Source organism: Poecile atricapillus, chromosome Z, assembly GCF_030490865.1.
Source record: "Poecile atricapillus isolate bPoeAtr1 chromosome Z, bPoeAtr1.hap1, whole genome shotgun sequence".
In the NCBI taxonomy this organism is placed as follows: domain Eukaryota; kingdom Metazoa; phylum Chordata; class Aves; order Passeriformes; family Paridae; genus Poecile; species Poecile atricapillus.
In genome coordinates, this window is record NC_081289.1 from 8727678 (window position 1) to 8749911 (window position 22234).

At 37.4% G+C, this 22234-nt stretch overlaps 1 protein-coding gene across 1 annotated transcript in view; it reads left to right on the top strand.

Annotated features, from left to right (window-relative positions):
- Positions 1-22234, top strand: part of LOC131573389 (semaphorin-3A) — a 160848-nt gene that overhangs the window by 107899 nt on the left and 30715 nt on the right. Inside the window, exons 7-10 of the mRNA XM_058827316.1 lie at positions 18570-18712; positions 19841-19955; positions 20047-20116; positions 21203-21347. Coding sequence (XP_058683299.1) covers positions 18570-18712; positions 19841-19955; positions 20047-20116; positions 21203-21347 — 473 coding nt within the window. The remainder of the gene's footprint in view (positions 1-18569; positions 18713-19840; positions 19956-20046; positions 20117-21202; positions 21348-22234) is intronic.

Sequence of the window (22234 nt, forward strand, 5' to 3'; positions counted from 1 at the left end):
AAAAGCTGCATTAGAATAGTATTATGAATCTGGTTTGCACCCCAGAAATACTGGCCTCCCTCACCCTCTTTACTAGACCTGGAGTTAAGGGAGGTTGTCAGTCTGGATTTCCAGCCTTGGCGTGGAATTTCATTGCTTTTTATGGGTTTAAACCACTCTATGATATTATTTTAGTATACTTTCCATGGCTTAATTTTTAAAGTGGAGTAGTAACTGTGCTTAGTCCCTTGAGGTTATTGTCCTTGGTAATCTTTACTTTACGGTTACATAAACAGCTGAGAATTATAGAAACTGAGAGACTGTTCAATAAAAAAGAAAATGCCCTCTTAAATTTAACAGGATCCAAGGCAGGAAACACAGAATTGATACTCTCCTGGCATTTGAACAGAACTCGAGACATCACTTTGTGTTGTTTCCAATTACAATATTTTATTGAATGTCCCAGCATTGGCATTACACACACGTGATTTTGAACATATATGTTGCACAGTAAACTAAAGTATAGCAACAGAAATAAAAGCTTGCAGATAGTTTACAGGATTTTTACCTCTCTGATAAAATGCATTAAATGCATCAAAATGTTAGAATTCAATTACTTTTGCTGAGACTTGGGTGTGTACATATTCTTGATCCTTGAACCTATAATTAGTCTTCGGTCAACCACACCAAACCCTTTTCCTACCTGTACATAGACCCCTCTGCTGTGCCACTCCCTTGTCCCTAAATGCCTCTCTAGTTTCCCATTTTCCATCTCGATTCCTACACATTCTCAATCCAGATACACAGCATGCTGTAAAATACAGGTATCAGCTGTGGGAAGGGGCCATAGAACCCAAACATCCTGGTACCTGGGAGTGTTTCATAAAATACATCTAAGATCTTATTGGAAGAAGGAGGTGATGGATGCTACAAATACAATGAATCACCATCAAGAGAAGAGCTGTTTAAACAAAGAACATTTAAAAATAAAAAAAGTATGAACTGTCTATGAATTTATTCAGTCTTCAAATTAGAAGTCTTAAACTATCATGGGAATGAAAAAGCTGGCCAATAGAAGTAGTCAGTGAGGCAGCCTAGCTGGTTTTAAGAGGAGCTCAGGTAACATTTCATGTGTTATACAGCACACCTGCCTGACATCTCAAAAGACTACAGTGAGCAGACTAAGGAGTCTCTTCCAGGTCTGCATTGCCATGAATTTAAAAGGACATATTTAAACAACCTTATGAGTGAAAACATTAAGAGGGTTATTTTTTTTTGTGCATGTCATTTTTTTGTTGTTCTTTTGGTGTCAATTTTCCTGTGAAGGGATCTCTTGCATTTAAAATACACATTTCCATATTTGAGCAGCTGATATGTGCTATCATGCAGGCTGTAGTGTGGACTGAGTTCCACGCTTTCCCACCACGGCTTGCAGAAGCATGAGCAACTCCGAACCTTGCGGAACAAAACATGTCCATATATGCAAGTCTCATTTCTCACTCAATAAGTCCTCCCACCCCCCCCGCCATTCCCACTATCTTCATTGCTAAGAATAGTAATAAATAATTACACAGTGATAAATTCCATGTGTGACAAATGCTAATGTCACCTAACAGTGCTAGGAAGTGCTCAGAAACTATGGTGACGGTGGCATAATACTGTGAACAGAATGGCACACAAATTCAATTTACAAGGGTTTTTTTTTCCCTTAAGTCTGTAGATCCATATTTGAGAGATTGAGTATGAATTTTAAGTTGTTTTTCTCATTGCAATCTAACAAGCTTTTTCTATATACATTTTTTGTTACAACCCATTCTTTTTTTTTTTTTTTGCTTTTTACTTGGAAGAAATATAAAATTTCTGAAATCAGAAAATAAATGGCTCTTTCTTATTGTTATTACTTGACATTTATCCTGTCACTGATCTGAAATGGTTGCAGGTCAAGAAGCCAAGGGCCCTGCTGAATACTTGACCAGAAGATACTCATGTATTTGAACCAGTTGATTCAGTGAACCTGTCTGATAACTGTTCCCTGTGTCTTTATACAAAGTAAGAGAAGCATTTGGTTCAGAAATGAAAGACCAAGTAGCAATTAGAGAATGTGCTGAACAGTTTCTCGGGATGTGAGAAAGCTCATGAAGATAGTAGGTGGAGACAATCAGAAATAATAAAATCTTCCCATCAAGTGGACTAAATGAGATTATTTGAAATCATTCTAGGAAACAGATCTTCTCATTCTCCATCCCTCCCATACCCTCTAGGATTAAGCAATTTTCTTCATTAAATATCAGTGCTGTGGGTGATACTTTGTTCAGTTTAGGTTGAAGGGATGGTAAAAGTAGCAAAAAGACAAGTTTCGAGGTTGGAGTGGAAAAGCAGGTAGGAAAGATGAAGCAGCAGAGAACATTCTCCTGGTCTGACTGCAATTTTTGAAGGCTTCCTGACACTGTAGAGAGTATGACTGGAGAAGGAAGACTTGCATCAGTAAACATATTGGTCTATGCTATAGCCACAGTAGGCACCAGTTAGGATACAAGTTAGTCCAGGAACCTGACTTAGGGTATGTGTATATTACATGGTTAACCATGGGCTCATTTATGGGTTTTCACTTGGTCAGCCTTACTATCCACACCAAAAAATGTAATAGCTGGGAGTGTAGATTAGAAGCCAAGCTTTGCTGCAATTCATTCATTCTGTGACTCATTTTATAGTGCATATAAGATAGAAAATAATGGTAGAGCTTAGAGTTGTTTGTTCACTGCTTCCACTGGAGACCAGAGAAGTTTCTCTGTTGCATAAAGTACAATTTTAGGAAAGAAGTTCATACTTCTCAAAACAAACAGTGTGGAATGTGACCCCAGTCCCAACCAGATCACTGCAGCATAGTCTTTCTAAAAAGAGACTTGCCAGTGACAGCCAGTTTGAGATCTGCACTCACTCTTGTGCATTCAATTGGTCTATTGCTGATGTATTGGTGATAAAATTGCTAAATGTTAAGGTTTTTATTTCAACTGTGAATTGAAAGGTCAACACATGACCATTTATCAGGTTAACAATACAGTGAATCCTATGGGTCTCATGTTGGGGTGAGATCTGAGAGTGCAGCCATTCCCATCACCTTCTCTGAAGGCAGTTGGATGAAAGAGCCAGAGCAAGCTCTGGGTAGATGCTGGAGGTAGATAAATCAATGTACCTCTGTACTGGCAAAACTGGTGATCTCATTTAGGTGTTCATGTTCAAATTTGATGATGCAGGTGAGTTCCTTCCTATACTCATCCTTTAGAAAAATAAATCCAAGTTTCATCTGCTTCTTTCAGCAGCAGGAGATGTGTAAAAATCCATCCTCATGAGTATACTCCAGGAGTACATTCAGTTGGAGGAGTAGAGCTCTGTGCCCCTCCCACACTGATAAAAAACACCTGCAATTTTCCAATTATCAATAGTCCCAGTAATATTCTATCTCCTCTAAAAAGCCTTGTGGTTTGTTTGTTTGGGGGTTTTTGTTTGGGTTTTTTTGGTGGGTTTTTTTTGTTTGTTTTCGGGGTATTTTTTTTTGTTTTGTTTTTTGTTTTGTTTTGTTGGGTTTTTTGTTTTAATTTGGTTTGGTTTGTTTTTTATCCTAAAATGGATTATTTTTTTTTCTGGATTTGATTCAATGGATAACTTATAGAGTTGGCAGTGGATGGCTTTGTAAAGTGATGGTCTGTTCACTTAAGATGACAAACATAGTATATTATCCAAGCAGTGGCAGTAACCTCTACAAGAAAGCTTTGTGTACTACTTTGAGCTAATGTATGACTAAAAAGATCATTTCTATCTGTATATTTATCTATTTATCTATCTATCTATCTGTTAGCCACATGCAACAGTTCATAGGAAGACTCCCTTTTCCGTGTAGATAAATCTCGGTAAGAAAAAGAGTCATTTGTTCAGAAAAGGTGTCGTGTTCAGGTTCTAAGTTTGCATTTTGTTTTGCTTTTGGTATAGAACCCACTTTAAATTGCACAACACCAGTTTCTTTGTAATTATCATTTTTGCAGAGATCCAAATCAGCTTAAGCAAAAGGAAAGTTCGGATTAAGTGGCAGGATTCCAAAGACAAAGCCTCTGTGTTATAGACCTTGCAAATTCAAGTAGCTTTCCCATGATCTCTGTGAGAGCTCATCACAGCTCTGATGCTTGAAAACCAGTGACTTTTAACTACCAGATTGTGCCTCCTTTCTTGTTCACAAAAGTCACTAACCAGTTTTTCAGAAAAGTTAAGCTGAAATCTGTTTGTAGGAGTCCCACAGCAGAATACTAATTGATTTAAACAAAGGAGGAGTGGGTCTGTTACAGCCCCTTTATTGGGATATGACATACATCCGAATTTTCTTTTTGCATTCTTGTGCTGTGTTGGGTTTTTTTCCTTCTGCTCTAGTCATCAATTTAATGAGTGCTGACCCTGTCAATACCAATTTCCTCTTCTCAGGCCACCACCTTCAGAGTTTGGTGGGCATTCAATAGAGATTTACTGTTGACTGGGTAATTTGAGTTCATGTGTGTGGTGAAAAATTAGTGAGGAGAATTACCCAGAAAAGTGGATGCCATGACAATACATGTCACCATGGTGTGACCAGCTCTGCTGACATAGGTTTCAAAAGCTCTCCCCCTGTGAAAATGTGGCCTGTTTGCAAATTAATTAGTTTCTGGCAGCAGCTTGATTGTTGACCCAAAGTTTGTAGAGTGGAAAAACAATCAGATTAGTGTGTTCAATATAAAGGCCCAGTGCGGTGCTCGAGTGCAGTTTGCCAAACTGTTGAAGCCGTGAATAGAGTGAAACAAATTCTTTTTTGAGAAGCCAAGGCAAAGGTTAAGTGTGATGTGACTGGAGCACGCTGGCCGCGGGGTGGTGGGGAGAGAATTAAAGGTTTCAGCCACACAAAAATAGAGAGTGCTGAGCGAGTTGCATTGAATTTAATGAAATTCACAGCTTCAGACGCAAAAGTGTTTGGCAATGTTTTAGTCTGTGTTAAAGGGAGAAATAAGATGGCTTTGTTTTAAGAAGTTTTCTTTGTGCATCCGTGTGGGACACCAGGGACTGAGCCTCTAAAGGGTATTAGAGAGACTTCCTGAGCCTGCACGCTGTTTCTAAGCACCTGCAGACTGAGGTTTGTACCAGTTCCTCCCACTCCCACCACACACTAACTCCCTTTATCTCTCATGATTCAATCCAAGCTTCCCATTCATCACCTCCAGCATTTGGGCAGGGTTCTTCTTCTAAATAGTGCTGGTGTGTGGGCTCATAGACAAATATATTAGAAATCCATGTTTATGGATAAATAACTGGCTAAAGCTTGTTATTGAGGGAGTGAGTCAAAAGATAGATAATAAAAAAATACAACATGCCACATCTGTAGCTGATAATACGTGACAACGACCCCTATGCAGCCAAGATCTGATATCTACTCATTATTGTGCTCATCTCATTTTATTATTACTCTTTATTCCTTCAATAGGTATTTTTTAATATATGTTTTCCCTTCATCATCCATTTTTTGTCATTCAGTGTTACTATCACCCTTGTAATGTGATACTGTTTTCTTTATATCAAACAATACCTATCCATATTTAAAACTATTGTTTTCCCACTATGACAAATAGAAAGAAAGAAAATACCAACTATTTTGAAGGTGTGCATGTTCATGGGAAGTTGAGGTATCTTCTCTTGGACCAATGTTTTAGCCCTGTTGTCCTGGATCAGAATGCCTGGCAGACCCAATGGAATGGGAGGACAGAGCTGCCAAGCTGAAAATATGAAGGGCTCCACGCAGCTCACCACATAGCCCCCACCCCATCAATTAACTGAGATGCCCAGCAGAGTTAATGATGTGAGGATACAGCCCCTCAGTCTGTTCCCACCTCTTTCCCCCATTCCATAAAATTCCAACTCTTAGCCTGCGACCTGTGCAAACTGTGATTTGTTCTCGGTAATGGGGCTGAACCTACCCCCTTCACACTAACATTCCTGAACCGTGAATTGCTTGTCCCAAAAGGCATTTAGTGTTGCTTGCAATTAACACAACTGATTGCTCAAAGCCGGCACCTGAGGTGGCACGGAGCCAGCTGGAAGCATAATTGGCTCCTTAGCTGGAGAAACATCCACTTCACAGTGGAGTCTGTGATGATGGAGTTATTAGTTCAAACTAAGCCAGGTATGTGAATACCTGTTCTATACATTAAAGCCTCCACTAGCACTAGACACAGATGAATTATCGCAGACTCAAAGCCTCCCTTTCTCTCTGTCTCTGGAACTTCCCCTTCTCTTTGTTCATGGAATCGCGCATATTTCAGCCTGAATATTTGGAGGGCTGAGTAATTGCTTTTGTTCTTTGGGTTATTTAATTACAAATCTCAGTAGATGACAGGTCCTCTGCTCTAAAGGAAGACATCACATTTGCACAGTTACAGAATCCCCACACAAATGTGTGTGGCAAATCAGTGACTGCAGATTTATTCATGCCCTCTGGGACCTGCACTGCCTTTTCAGCTTAGCATGCAATATGATTTAAATTACAGCTTGTGCAGAGCTGTGCCTTGGGATTACACTCCATGTTTCCAACTGTTTATAGTTCAGTGAGCTTTAACCTCTGTGATTCTGAAAATTAAATAATGTCATGGCTGATATCAAACTGGTGCTAGATTGCTAAATACTGTGTAGTATTAAAAACCCATTTTTACAACAAAGTGGAAACGTCAACGTATTTAAAACATTGATAGCACATTGAGGTAGAACACAATTCAAAATGTACACTAGCAAAGAATGGCAAAGCTAATATTAAACTCCATTACCAAGGGTATTGTTTCAACTCCTGTATTTAGCAGAGTTGTGGCTGTGGACTTTACTAGAGCAGGACTGAGCCTAACACGAGGCTTTGTGATGACACAAAGACTGTGCGAGATCAAGAAATGTAGATAGAGCATCTGTTGTGGTTAAATTCACATTTGTTAATTCCTTGCAGAAGTTTCATTATTTCTGAAATACTGTGATATATCAAATGTTACATCTTGAAGACCTTTTTGTGTTGTAATTGTGGACGCCTTAATATTTTTGTAGCCTTTGAAGAAGAGCAGAGGAAACACCTAATTAGAAAACTCAGTATTTAATATGACATGCAATTTCCCTTCAGATTACATTTCATTATTTATAGGGGTTTAGTGGATACACAAGCATTTAGATTTTTTTCTCCATTTAGTTTTTCAAACCCATGATTCCAGGACAGAAGCTGTTCCAGTCCCACTTGAGCCACTTCATCATGCTCCTCTCCAGGCTCTGTCAGGCAGCACTGCAAAACAAAAGAGTTAAACTGATGTCACCAACAGCATCATTTAGGCCACAGAGCCTCATTCATGACTGGTGTAAGGAAGGAGGAAGTGGAAGAGAAAAGGACAAATAGGAGAGACAAATGGATACTTATTTTTCACCTGTAAAAGCAGCATGTTGGACTAAATAACAGAAAATAATGAAGAATTCACACAATTTCTGGTACAAGATGGGATGGACAGATCACAGACACACAAAATGTTTGGCAAATGGTTCCTCATTTGATGCCTTTAAATGTTGACAGTGAAATAGATCCTGAACTTCCCATTTTTCCCATTGCATTGCCAAAATGGTGCTTCTTTTTCTTCTTTATCTTTAGAATGCCCAATGCTACTTATTTCATGCTTCAATATCCAGCCCTTACTTATCAAAGTGGTGTTAGAAATATCCCATCCTGTGCTATTGCATTGGGTTCAATGGGCTTGTATAAATCCATCCATTTTAAAAGGTGGGTCTTAAATTTGATTTTTTAAACATTAAAAGTGCTTTTACATACCATATGGTAAAAAAAAACAAAACAAAAACAAAAGTATGGTAAAGTGACATCTAAGAAGTGGAAGTATGAAGGTGATCACCAGCTAATAGTTGATGGTCAGAAGCAGTGAATGTCATAGATGATGTGATGGTGTACAGATAACATACAGTGTTATTGAAATGTGGTAACATTTCTTTTAAGAATCTCAATATCAGTCTCAAATGTAACGGTGTTGTCCAAAAAACTGTTGAGAGTGACCCACCAAAATTGAGGCTGATAAGCCTTTTTTAGCCCTTTTTCTGCTGTTCTGAGATCACTGTATCACTGCTGTCTGTAGGTTGAATGTTTCTGTTAGTAAGGCAGAGCTGCCTTGTAGTATGTGGTACCTGTTTCAAAGGGAAGGGTTAAACTGTAAATCTTTGAGACTACCATTTATTGTACAACATCCGGCAGAATTTGGTGTTCCAGAGCACTTAGAGCTGCCACAAACACACTCTGTGTAAATGAAGACAAAATAGTTCCCTGTCTGATTTACCTTTTAAAATGATAAGCTGGCTGGTGTTTTTGCTAGGTTCCTGGATTATGGAAAAGAGTATTTTTAACATACCTTTATATATATAAATTTAATTTCCTTTTGGTAGGCTTTAAAGATTTCTGTTCAGATAAGTACAGCAAGATTTGTAGGAAGATTTTGTTAGAGAATTTGGTTTAAGAAGAAACAATATAACATCTAAGAGACAGCTTTTTTACCAATGATCATTCAGAAAAAAGCAGGACAAAAGTTACTTTGAAGACTGAATTACATATTTTTTCCATTCACTGCACAGGTTTTATAAAATAGTTACAGGCATTCAGTGAAAATCTATCTGTGAATATTGCCACATATCTGAGGATTGGTGTTTATTGATTCTTTTACTGCTGTTTGAGCATAATTCAATATCCTTGTAAGTCAGAAGTGTTCTGCTGATGTCAGTGAGATTATTCATATTTCCTGAGCTCTATAATAAGATTTGTTACACTGTAAAATTTGGGTAGTCATGGGGCACAGCCCTCTTCTGTTACCCACTCCTTCAGTCTCTGTGTCCTGTTCTCCCATTTCTCCAAAGCAACTTCCAGTAAGGGCAGAAAAAAGCTGCATGGGAGAGGAAGGTACAAAACCTTTCTATTTGGTATTTTACATGGACTTGTGAGTCATCAGCTTTTTCACAAGAATGTGTAAATGGGTTGTCATTATCAATATTCAGTTCTGTTCCATGTCTGACATATTGTCAGCTTTAATATTTTGTGCCAGACCTGTTGGTAGAAAGCATTCTTTTAAAAAAAATTCCAGTTTCCCATTTATTACAGTGCCTATATTTTTACTGAATTTCTTTCTTTTATTACATTTTAAATACTTCTGTTAAACTTTCTGCCAATTCCTCTCCATGTGATTTATGTAACACAAGCTAGCGTGCTGCAATCCTCCCTCACTGCTTTTAAGAAACACAAGAAATTTGAGTCTGACCAATGAAATTTTCATTCTTAAAAGTCACAGAAATTACTCAAGTATTTTTGAAGTGCTGAATAATAATAAAAATAGTAGTAATAAAAATTAAAATAGTAAAAATAAAAAAAAGGTTTGCTTGTACAGAATTAAAGTATAAACCAATGGAACAATGTTTGAGAAGAAAAGCTTTCTGACAGTCCAGGTACTGTTGCAAAACTTTTTTATCTGTAGCAACTTCACAATTTTCATCTCATCTGTACTATCAGATACTTTTTTTTTTTCTTTTTCAATGAACAGAATGAAGTTTCACATCAACAATAAATGAGTACATTATTTCAGTTGTGTAAAACCCTGTTAATACCTTATGTTGACTGAAGCTAGATTAAGTTGGAAACACATAGTGCTCACGTGACTACTGAAAGAGGTTGTCATAACTGATGCTATCACACTGAATACCTCAGATTGTGCTAAGGGGTTTTGCTTCCTCTTACAGATGCCTTATTGCATTTTGTGTTGCTGTGCTTCATTGACACATGAGCTAAAACCAGTCATGCATCCAACCCTTGCCTCAGTCTTTGCTGCCATCCCTCATTAATCCTACTTTAATGGATTTTGTGTCAAGTTGCTTTACACTAGCTGTAAAAGTTCATTATACCAACAAAATGCTTCTTGTAGTTTGACAAAATTACCTCAGTTCTTTAGTCAAATCTAAAGGATTTAACAAAGAAATTAAATTACAGGAGATAGGAAAGGTTAGGAAATTGCTGCAAGAGAGTTCTCTTCTGCATGACTCCTTGGGAACTGGTGTGGGCTGCTGATCATTTCCAAATGAATGAACATCCCTCACTGAGAGCTGAGACTGTGATAGGGTCCTGCCCAGTTTTTGATGTGACATCAGGGAGGAGGGTTATTTTTTACACAACCCCTTCCACGCACTTCAAATTGAACCTGGCAGTACAAAATTTGGAGTTTTTCTTCCTGTTTTCAAAATAGATGATTTTTGAGACAGAGGACATTTTTTCTCAATTTTTAGGCAGAAGAAAGTAATATTTCTGTGAGCAAATGGTTCTGGAGACAGGGCTGTGCACGGTATGGAGCTGACAGAGAAATACTGGGAATTTAGCTTTCAGGAGACAGAGGCTGAAGATATGCTTGTCAAGCCAGTGCTGTTCAGCTTTTGCCAGTCATGCTGCTGAGGGCTGTCCCGTTTTTCCTACACTGGAATATGTTTGCCATTTGCCATGTTAATCTCCAGCTCTCAGCCAGGTATCTGATTCCTGCAAAGTGCTGCATCAGGGGCTTGGCTGCAGCATGTTCCCTCAGCCTTCAGAACACCTTCTTGTACACTTGATTTCCAGGTGACAAAGTGGAAGAATATTCCACCAAGACATAAACACTCATCTCTCAGTATTCTAAAAGGCCTGAGAAAATCACATTAATGGAGGGGAACAGAGTTTGGTTTCTGACTTCTAGGATCAATTTCCATCAACTGCTTCAGCATCTCCAGGGATTTGTGCTCCACCTGCGAATCTTCAGAGCTTACGAAAGTCAGGCCTGTAGCATGGCTCTATATGCCAAAAGTCTGTAACACCCCAAATCAGAAGCATCTTTTGTCTTCAGTGTCTCCACGCTCCACTTCCTCCCCTAATACATCACTCCTTAGCATAAAGACTCTGGTATTTAGTTCTTGTCACTCATCCAGAGCTCTAAAGATGTAGGTTACACAGTTAAAGCACAGGCTTTCTAGTGTTTTTATTTCCAAACATCAATGTCAAAAATTTCAGATAAATGACTGAGAAAGGAAGAAACAGCTCTTAGCTGGAACTCTCATTACCTTTAAGAATACAGAAAATTGAGATTATAGTATTCCTGAATACCATGCAGACAATGTGCTGCAAGCCTCACTTTCTTTTCTGTGATGGACACTAGTTTTCTCAGTTTCCCAATTACTCTCTCTGAGGGACGAGTAAATAAGTTTAAAATTAATAGTGTTGATAGATACACAACAACCTTAAAACACAGTCAGTAATGGAAAAGAGGTGTTAATTTTGCTTGTTGTTCTGTAAGGAGATAATAATCACCTCTTTTAAATTAAATAGGGTGGATAGATCATAAACATTGTTTTGTGAGAAATCTAATTTATGTTGAGCATTAAGCTATAATTTTACTGAACTTTTATATACACTTTTCTTCACCATATAATTAGTCTTTAACAGGGAATCAAAACTATTGTTGTCTCTTTAGAACAAAGACTTCAGAAACTGATAATTGCATCAGAGATCATTTTCTCCATTCTCTTTCCTGTGAGAGCTAAAATGTTATTCCCAAGATACGTTCATTCTGAATTATGCCTCTAAGGCAGAGGAGATGAGGGATCTTGGGGTGGTGGCATTTTCTTGGCAGGTATTCAGGGACTCATTTACTCTACTCTAGAGGTGCTGAGCACCCCAAACTAAGGCTCTTACTGTCATTTGGCCCTGCAGCACTGCCAGCCCCTGGGAGGGCACCCAAGTCCCCAGCCTGGCCTGGCCAAGGTTTCACTCCTGCTTGCTGCACCCAGCATGGAGCTTGAATGCTTTAGGATGTTACAACACACTTGCCCTTTTTTGGTTTTGTCTCAAATACAGATCAATAATTCCTTAAAAAACCCTATAATTTAAATTCAGTTTTGTTGTGTCTCACAATGAGAATGATGCATGGATAACACTTATGGTCAAGTCACTGTAAAAGCCACAAGGGCTAGACTCCTGTTGCTGTGTATGTAAGTGTACCATTGAGATGTAGAAGAATTTGCATGTGTAAAAACATGGTGTGTTTTTTTTAGTGCACATCTCTTTGCATGTTACATTGCTGCTGCACTCATGTATTGAAATGACAGAAGAGTGATATGTTGTTGCTACTTTTAATACCTTTCATCCTTGAAAGTCTGTAATCTCTTTATGTCACACAAGTCACCACTGAAGCATAGCAGTTGGATTCTGCAGAAGAAAGGTTTGTTGGTTTGAGGTTGTTTCTTTTTTTTTTAATTATGAAGAGTTTGGAATAAAATTTAAAAAAAAATAAAAATCACTATTGAAATTAAAAGAACCCTTAGTTAAACATTACACTTATTAGTGTGTTTTATAGTGTCTCACTAAAGTTGCATTTACTAATCTTTGAAAAATTGATAAAAAACAGGATATCGCTTCTAAGAAGGAGAAACTAGCTGACACAACTAATGCACTGCTCTAAGATCATCTTGACTCAAAGATAAACCGCTTGATAAGTGTCATCAGTCTTTAAAACTCTTTCTGATGGGAATTTCCATTGCAAAATCAGTGAGGGACCATAGGGCTTCTTACCTTGTAATAGCTGCTGACAGCTTGATCATGCATGGCTTGCATGCCACACATCCTCCTGACTTTGTAAACATCATATTTAAATGACATCTGTACTCTGTGGTCTGTCCTTTCTATGTTAGCATCTGACAATAAGTTACCACAAAACCCTCATATTAGCTCCATAATAGCCACAAAGTTATCCCTTGTGCAAACAGCATTCCTGCTTTGTGGATGTGGTCTGATGCCATCCATGTTATTGAGGAGCTTCTCTAGAAGTAGTGAATCCATGACAGCTCTGCTGCATTTGCCTGAGTCAACAGCAGCAGGAAGAATGTGAAAGTTGAGGAATTTAAATGAAGGGACTTTGAGAGAACACCGCTAAAAGCTTTGGTGTTTTGTAAACTACATTTGAGTGTGTAAAACCACAAACCATCTTAGCTCTCTCATCACCACATAACAGCTTTGTCCTCTGGTGACCCTGCTGAGGCAGAAGCTCTGCTCTGCACATTTGTGACTGGAGCTGCAAGTCTCCTGTCTGTGGGTAGTAGGGCTCATGGTGAGAGTTGGTCCAGATTTTGTGAGGACGGTGTTTAGCTCTCTGTGCTGGCTCTCAGCAGACGGGTGCTGTACGTGGTTATGAAGTCTTGAGTAGCTGTCTATTTTTGTTGTTGTTAAATTTTTAATTTCATCTTCTTTAGTCTTCCTTTCCTCAGGGTCCCAGTCACCCTCCAGTACTTTTCATTAAATTACAGCAATTGCAGTTTTACTGAGCATAAAATTTCCCTAGTTTCCTAGAATTTTTTTGCTGTGAACTGATAAATTAGTCATTTTGACCATAAATATACAATAATAGGGGCATCCAGTTCAAACTCTTTACAAAACATTTCCTAAGAGAACTGCCCTTTGGCTTCTGTCAAGCGATGAAGAGATGACCCCAGCTTCTGTTCCATCAGCTTACTCAATCTTGACAACTAAAGGTAATTTCTGTGCCTTCAAGTTTATAGATCTTCATTAAAATGCTAATACAATTCACTTAGAAAGCCAATTTCTGACTTATTGTTTCTTGCTCTAGGGTGTGTGTGTGTATTTGTGCAGTTGTTGTTGCTAAAGAGTAACATTTGTTAAAGAATCAGTGCAGATCGATTTACCTTTGCTTTTCCTCAACCTGAAATGCTGAGACAGGCAAAACATGTTTCCATTACTTAAATAAGCAAACAATGGCAAATAAATCATAGAGGCAGCTGGACCAAGGTGTCATTTTCATAAAGAGCCAGATTTCTCAGGAAGGACAGTTTAATGGGCTGCTGCCAGTGAAATGTCTGCAGAGCTGGTAATTGCAGGGGGGCACACAAAGTGGTGTACAAAGGTGTCATGTGGGATCTGAGAAGTAGCACCCACAGCCAAGACAACTGGGAAAAGGAGACTGAAAAAGGTGTGGACTTTAATAATTTGCTTCTTAAAGGCTGATTGTTTTAAATAAAAACCTAAGTTTTTATTTTTAGCTTGTTCACTTTGGCTGCAAGATCAGAGAAGTGTTTTTAGCTGTAATTTTATTTTGATCGTGTTTATGCTGTGGCTTTGTTTCTCTTTTGATCATGCTTAAACACGTTTCAGAAATGTTTGTTTGATGTATGCTGTTTCTTAAAGCAGTCTTCCACATTGTCTGCCTGTGTTTTTTAAAAGCAATGAATCATTGCAAAATATTCGCTGTCAAATTATTTCTTGAATCCATTTTCCCAAAACAAGCTTTCTAGACTTTTAGCCAATGGGAGACTGCTTTCAAACAAGAAAGTGTTGAACTGTTGTAACAGCATTTCTGAGGGCTACATGGATTGGAGCCAGTTTTTGGGTAGCAGAATATTCCATAATTCATATTCAGAAATTTGAAATAACTCCATCTACCCCCAATAGCTGCAGTGAACTGACTTTTACAATTGTTACTGGTGGGTTTGAATCAAAATCCTTCTTGCCATTCAGTAAAACTTGCTTGAAGTTCATTTCAGCATTTCTTTTGTGGCTGTGTTGAATGTATGAAATAGGTCAACCCTGACTGAATTATTTTAAACTTCCCATGGGGACCCCTTGATACCAAACCTGTTTAATTTTGCAGGGTAAGGCAGGGCAGTTTCAATACTTGAGCATACACATTCATGGATGACATTCTCTCTTCTGCTGCATGGGTGAGCAATTAGGGGAGTCAAGGAGAAGTCCCTAATTCCCTCATCTGTGGATATCTCCCTTCCAATCCTCAAAGAAGAGCAATAAAAAAGTGCTGTGCAGTCCATGGAGAGGGCTGTGTTGCGTGACTGCTGGCCATCTGGCTGATTGATTCATCAGGACCCTCAGCAGCCAGTAGAGAGCATGGTCTGAAGCCCTGGGGTTGAATGCAAGTGTGCATCAAGCCTCAGGCAAGTCAAACATCCCCTGTGCTTGTGAAACAATAAAGAACACACTATAGATCACTGGTTCTTAGCTTTATAACCCATGAAATTACCAACCACTTTTTTCTCCCTCTTCCCACACAATGGTATCATGATGTTTTTTTCTGTGACCATTACATTAATTCTGAGCAGAAATTAATCTATTTCTATGTGCAGCAGAACACATGTAGCCTGCTCTTCATTTATTTGGTTCACTGCATAGACATGCAAGCACCACCATGTAACAAGAGCAAGGACCCTATAACATGAAGAACCACTCTTATTGACTAAAACATACGATTAAACTAGATGGAAAAAACAATCGGAGGTGTGCTCAGTAAGAAACATCAGTGTTGTTCAAGAAAAGCTGGTCCATGATGGACAATGGACATGTTTCTGATATGGGGTTGTGTGGCTACTTAATTTGCAGGGATGTAGTTAGTTAGGATTATTAATCACTCATTGAAAATCTGAATCCATCTCAGATGAGCACCATGAAGAAGTGTATGGGAATCATACTCACACATGCTCTAGCAGCAACATTAATTTTTTCTGCCTGCCTCACAACCCTCTTCTCTGCTATCACTCTGACAGAATCATTTGAAAATACATATTTTCAATTTATTCAACTATTTTTCTATCATTGTTGTGTCAGTCCTGCTTTAATACTGAACTGTCTTACTATCTCTGGTTCACTTGCAAAATTATGAGAGGGAAAGAAAAGAATAATAATATGCTAACCGAGGTCAAGTTTATATAACCAGTGCTATACCAGCAATATTTTTGACTCAAATGGGACTCCCCACAGTATCTTCATAGGCCAATGTAAAGTTAGATTTTTGATGCCTGATAATATAGTGATTTATTTTAGAACTTGATATCTTGTGATTTACAAAACCCATTGCGCTAGAAACAAATCATTCCACCATTTGGGAATGTGTTTAGGTTTTGGTTGAATATTATTTTTTACCCTTTTTCATTAAGACCTTAAGGAGGTAAAAACAACATACTCAGAAAAGAGGTTTTCCAGATCCAGTAGCCAAGAACAGTGTCTTCTAATGGGTATCCTCTTCCTCTTATGGATTCTTCCCCAGATTGCAGTGCAGAAATTTTCAAGCTGTAACCCTTGTTTCTTGAGATTCAAGTTGCATGCAAAGCCCTAGTATATCATATAAAAAATAGTCAAGATATTATTTATCTTGGATCTGATGTCAGTGTAACTTGAAGACTATTAAATGCACCCTAGAAAGAAAGGAAGGACATTTAATAGCTTACATTACTGGAGTTTGGGGTGGAGAGCTTAAGATCTCAGATTTTTCATGTTCTCAGATGTCTAAAAATGCTTATTTTAACAGACAATAGGTGGTAGACACAATTTCACAGAGATCTGTTGTGTGGCCCATGTTGTTCAACACATTCATAAATAACCTGAAAAAGAGGTTGGATGAGAGGTTAGTTTTTTTTCACATGAACCTAAGTTATTCAGCATAGTGAGACAAAGGAAGATTGTGAATGAGCACAAAAGGATCTTATGCAACTGGGTAACTAAGCAATCAAATTAAAATTAAATTATTCTTGATGAATGATGGAGTGATAAACCATGGGGAAAAACATGAGGAAAACATGCCTATCTTCACATGTAAAAGAATGGCTATGGACAGAGCACCACCAATGAAGAGTGAGGGTCTGGGGTTACGACACTTAAATTCCATGGCAACTTCAGATTACTGTTTAGGAGCTGTAAAATCCATATCAACTGTTAGGAATTAGTAGGGGGAAAAAAAAAAACAACAACATCAGAGAATTCACAAAAGAGAATTTTTACAGCCCTTATTAAAGAGCATAGTTCATCCACATCTTGATCACTGAGCATTTTTCCAGTATAGGGATTGAGAAGAACCAAATGAAGATATTAAGATCAATGTTCAAAACACAAAATCAAAAGTCAATTTTAGTTCATTATATTGTTTAAGTGAGGAACAAATTCCAAAAGGATATTCTGAATTCTGGAAATTTGCACGGGTTCAAGAAGAAACTAGACAGATATCTGGATGAGAATTCTATTGAGCTAAGGACACAGAAAGCAACAAAGCTCAGGGAATCATTGAAAACAATTGAAGGAAGGGACTATTCTTGGAGAACATTATTTGTAATCACCATATTCTTTCTTGTCTTAAACTTCTGGACAATCTTGGAGGGTCATCTAAGCTGATAGGGTCATCCTTCAGTATTTATATAGACGTGTATGCACCTACACGCACAAATACATGAGAATATATACATATATTTATACACAGAGTACATGATAATGCACACACATGCACAAAAAATTATGCTGTATGTACTCATATAATAGAAACATCTAAACTTCTATGTGCATAACCTATCAAAGTATGTTACTTAAAAACACTGCCATCCTCAACAAGGCATTGGGTTGCACAGGTCAGCTGGAGCAAACTGGCAAAACATAGCAAAGTTCATTATATGACTATATAGCAATAAACATACACTGAAAGGATGTTAATACAGACACTAAAATAGCTTGCAATTTCACATAGGAGCAGGACTCTGAGTAGTTAAATATAGTTCACAGTTAATTATCCCAGCAGGATGTAGAATGGTTATAAAACAGATTGGTAAATCTGTTGGATATGCCTTCTTTTTCCAAATATAGTGAAAGATACCAGCTGAAGTATCTCTGTAAAATGCAGCAATGAGCCAGATGCACCACTGGTATGAATTTATTGATGTGAATTCTATAAAATTCTCTCTCCCTAAACTTCTTTATGGTATTTTTCATGTAACCTATTGGTATGTCCACATTTATGTATTTTCATTTGTTGATGTATCTTTTTTACCACCAAATAAAGTTGTCACTCTAATCATTAAGAAATAAAGTTTATGTATATAAAAATAAAACTTTGCAAAAATGGCAAGACAAAGTATTTTGACACCTTGAATAGAAATTCTGAAATACATTTCTCTTCTGAAAAGATGAAAAAAATTTGGGAATTTGGGGTATCATGTGGAAGTAGTATCAATCAAAATGTGTTTATCAACTTAACTTTTTTTAACAATAATGCACTAAAAATTCTCTAGGTGTAAAGTATTTTTTTTAATTGACAAAATGAAAACTACATTTGTCTCCGTAATTCTTTCATTTTAATTGTGACTTATACAGAAAGATTAACCGAAGTCCAGACATCCAAAGAATAGGAAAAATGTCAGTAATAAATACATGGAATTATGAAACCATGCTGTAGTGTTCTACAAACATTTGTAAAGAAATTTCATAAAAAGTTAATTTCTCCAATAATAAAGTTGAGATTTGTTCATTAAAAACCTGTCGCAAACACCTCTCTGTGTTAAAGATAAGAGGAATGTAATATGTCACATATTAACAGGTGATGATGTGCCTCATATAGAAGTATTTACCATGGGATGGAATGATTGGGTCTTGGGAAGAAAAATGACAGTTCATTCCAGTTTGTGTTGTAGTAATGTGCACAATGGCATTGTCTTCTCAGATCCCCGATTTGTCAGTGCTCACCTGATACCAGAGAGCGACAATCCAGAGGATGACAAAATCTACTTCTTCTTCCGTGAAAATGCAATTGATGGAGAGCACACTGGAAAAGCCACTCATGCCAGAATAGGGCAGATCTGCAAGGTAAGAGCATGACTTCTTGCTGTGATACTGAATGCACTTGCAAGCAATTTTAGAACCTGTGTTTTCTCACCTGTGAACTACTCAGTATTAACATGGGCATTCTACTAAAGCAGGGGTCATCCCAAGAGAAAAATAATGTGGGAATGACATGCAGAAATGAATGCTGTTCCATTATTTTTTGTGTGGGAAACTTCACAAACTATGATATTTGGTTTAAAATGTTATAGATCTCTTCTGAGGCCTAGAAAGTGTCTGCAAAATATTCTTTTACAGGAATGCTATACTTCCAGGTAGGCCAAAAACATTTGAAGAAGTTGGTTATTAAATGTTAATACATTTCCATTCCCACATTAGTGAAAACCTTTAAAACAGAGGCAAAGGAAGATACCACATAATAATTGTTTAAAGCTAGCTGTAGAAATGGGCAGCCATTCCAGAGACTCTTAGTGACTGCAAGATGAATCATTTGTCCACACTGATAAATGTCCAGATGGTTTTCTGACAGACTTTCAAAAACATTTCCGCTTATGAAATTATATTTAAAAATGTTGTAGCTTTGGAAACTGTGGTGTTTGCAGTAAATTTTTCTCTTAATCCATAAGCACAACTTCAATTTACCTCCTTGAATTCCTACTTTAAAACCAATTACCCCATAAGTATGAGGTCCTTGGGACCCTTTGTTTCTACATTTTGCAGCTGTACAAGTGATCCCACTGTTCTGGCATTTTTGTTTACTTTGTTCCATTCCAAGTTTCATTTCTACTTCGTTGCTACTCAGTAGAGCATAATAAACACCCTCAGCTTTTCCAGGACATGGCAGACTGGGAGCTTTGGAGTAAGATATTCTGCCCATTTCTTTTTTATCAATGTTATGTATGTAATAAAGGTATATAAAGATATTTGAGGATTTTGATTTTTAAATTGTAGACTAGTAAAAAATATGACACAATACAATGTAAAATAAAAATAATTCAGATTCTGTCTTTGCAACATAACGTTGCTTTTGTATGTACATTTTTTCCTCTCTTGTTTTCTCAAAATGTCATTTATTGTATTTTCTCTGTACTCTGTTTATACTTTAAACAAAGACTGTTGCTAAATATTAATGCGAAATACTTTTGTTACTAGAATGACTTTGGTGGACACAGGAGCCTTGTGAACAAATGGACAACTTTCCTCAAAGCCCGTCTGATTTGTTCTGTACCAGGACCCAATGGCATTGACACACACTTCGATGAACTACGTAAGTGGCAGAAATGGCTGGAATATGGAAATGTCTTCAGGTATTATCTGTATCAATTTAACCTAATTTTCTTTTCTTGTTATTGCTACAGAGGATGTGTTCCTAATGAACTCAAAAGACCCTAAAAATCCAATAGTCTATGGAGTGTTTACAACATCCAGGTACAGAGCATATCGTTTTACTTGCATGGAAACTTGGGTGGCTGCTTGTTTTAAAGAGGTCTCTTTGTTGAAAGTGTTTTTAAAAAAAACACAAAATTTTCTTAACCTTTGAACTGAGAAGTCAGTGACAGTAAGAAGTAATGAATTAGGTTTCTTTCTTATGAACAATGTACATCATCACTCTGAAGGTAGCAAACACAAAGACTGTCAGTTTCTCAGGCTATTCTTGCCACTGAATTGGCTTTTTATAGCAGGGATCAGCATTTGTAGCCCTTTCCACACAGATTTGGAAAAAGAACACAAGCGTAAATAAACTTGTTTAGGGGCAGTGTAGAATAGAAAATCTGTGGAGTGAGAAACTGGCTAGTCAAAGAGATATTAGTAAAAATATTGCTGAAATCTGGAAAGTCTTATGATCTTTCTAAAGTTCTCTTATTGAATCACATGTAACTGTGACTTGAATGTTTTTTTTTTAACATTGTGCTTTCACAAAGAACAAAAGATACTTGTAGCTTTGGCCTGAGGAAAGGTTTGCAGTACTGGTTGTATTGCCACATTATCTGTGAAGGAAACAAGTTTTAGTTTCTAAACAGAAAGAATGTTTTTAGTGATACCAGGCATAGAAGAAGGAGATTTACGAGTCCTCACTGTCTTCTGTAAAAAATGTCAGGGCAAGAAACAACACTGAAGTTTACATTTGTGCTGCCCAAGTGATGGAAGAGACTGCTAAAAAAAAAAAAAAAAAAATAGAAAAATGTGGAGTGTAGGAAAGAATTGAATAGTTCTCTAGGGAAAGCCTTACTGAAATTTACTCAAATTTGGGCTTTGGCCTTCTGGGGACAAGATGTTTTAAATAGTGAAATAGCAGCCATCTGCTTAGGAAAATGTCTGGGAGATCGTATCAGTTTTGCTGAACTTTCACAGGAGGTGAGTGAGGATTGCTCTGGGAGCATGTCAGAGGTTTGATAATCAGCACATGCAATAAATTAGAAAACATCAAGCTGCTATTCCCACAGCTCTAGCACTTGATTAAATCGACTGATAATTTAAAGAAACTGATTTGATTTCTTCTCCTCTCATTTCCAGCAATATCTTCAAGGGATCAGCAGTGTGTATGTACAGCATGACTGATGTGAGGAGGGTATTTCTTGGTCCCTACGCCCACCGAGATGGCCCCAACTACCAGTGGGTTCCCTACCAAGGGCGAGTGCCATACCCACGGCCAGGAACTGTAAGTACCCCAAGAAAACTGAACTGGGGAAACCATGGAAGAAAATTTCACACTTTACATAGCCCTTGAGCTGGTATCCAGGAAAGAAACTGACACAGATAATGAAATGGATAGAATGGCAGAAGGGAAAACTAACAGTTCCTCCAGGTCCAGAATGTACTTGTTTTCTTGTAACATGAAACTGCAGTAACATCTTCACTTGGATTTTAATTTTGGCGTGCATATTAACAACTTCAAAAGAAGTTTTGATAATGTCTGGAGAATTTTACTGAAAGTGAAGTATTTCTTAAATTGTATTGCATTATCCTTTCCATGGAATTTGTGTTTTTTCCCCAAATATTGGCTGAGCCATTCTTAGTGAGAATGAATGGAAAACAGAGGATTTTCCTGACTGTTAGGAACTTTCAGTCAACATTAAATCTAGGACAGTGAAACATATTTCTGAAATAGATGATAGAATGACTACAATAGTTTCTAACTTCCACTGGGATTTTTTAAAAATGTCTGCTTTTACATGATTCTCTGTTTCTAGTTTATAAATTACTAAAGCTGTCCAGTAGTCTGTGAAGATGGGACATTTATGAAACTAGCGCTAATTGTACACATTGGGGTCGCTCCTTAGTTTGTATAAGTCAGCTTGTCCCATTTATGTTGAGAAATGTCATTGCAGAAGATTAAATACATATGTACACATGTGTACATATAAAGGTATATATGTAAATAATATATATATCTGCAACATTCTTCTAAAAGTCTTCTTAAATATAAGGCACAACATGAAAGCAGGAATTACTTTGCTTCTTTCATTCATCATATTTTCAATTTTTCTCTGGAATGTTTGAAATCATCCTTTCAAATCTGATCTTTCAACTGATATATATGCTCAG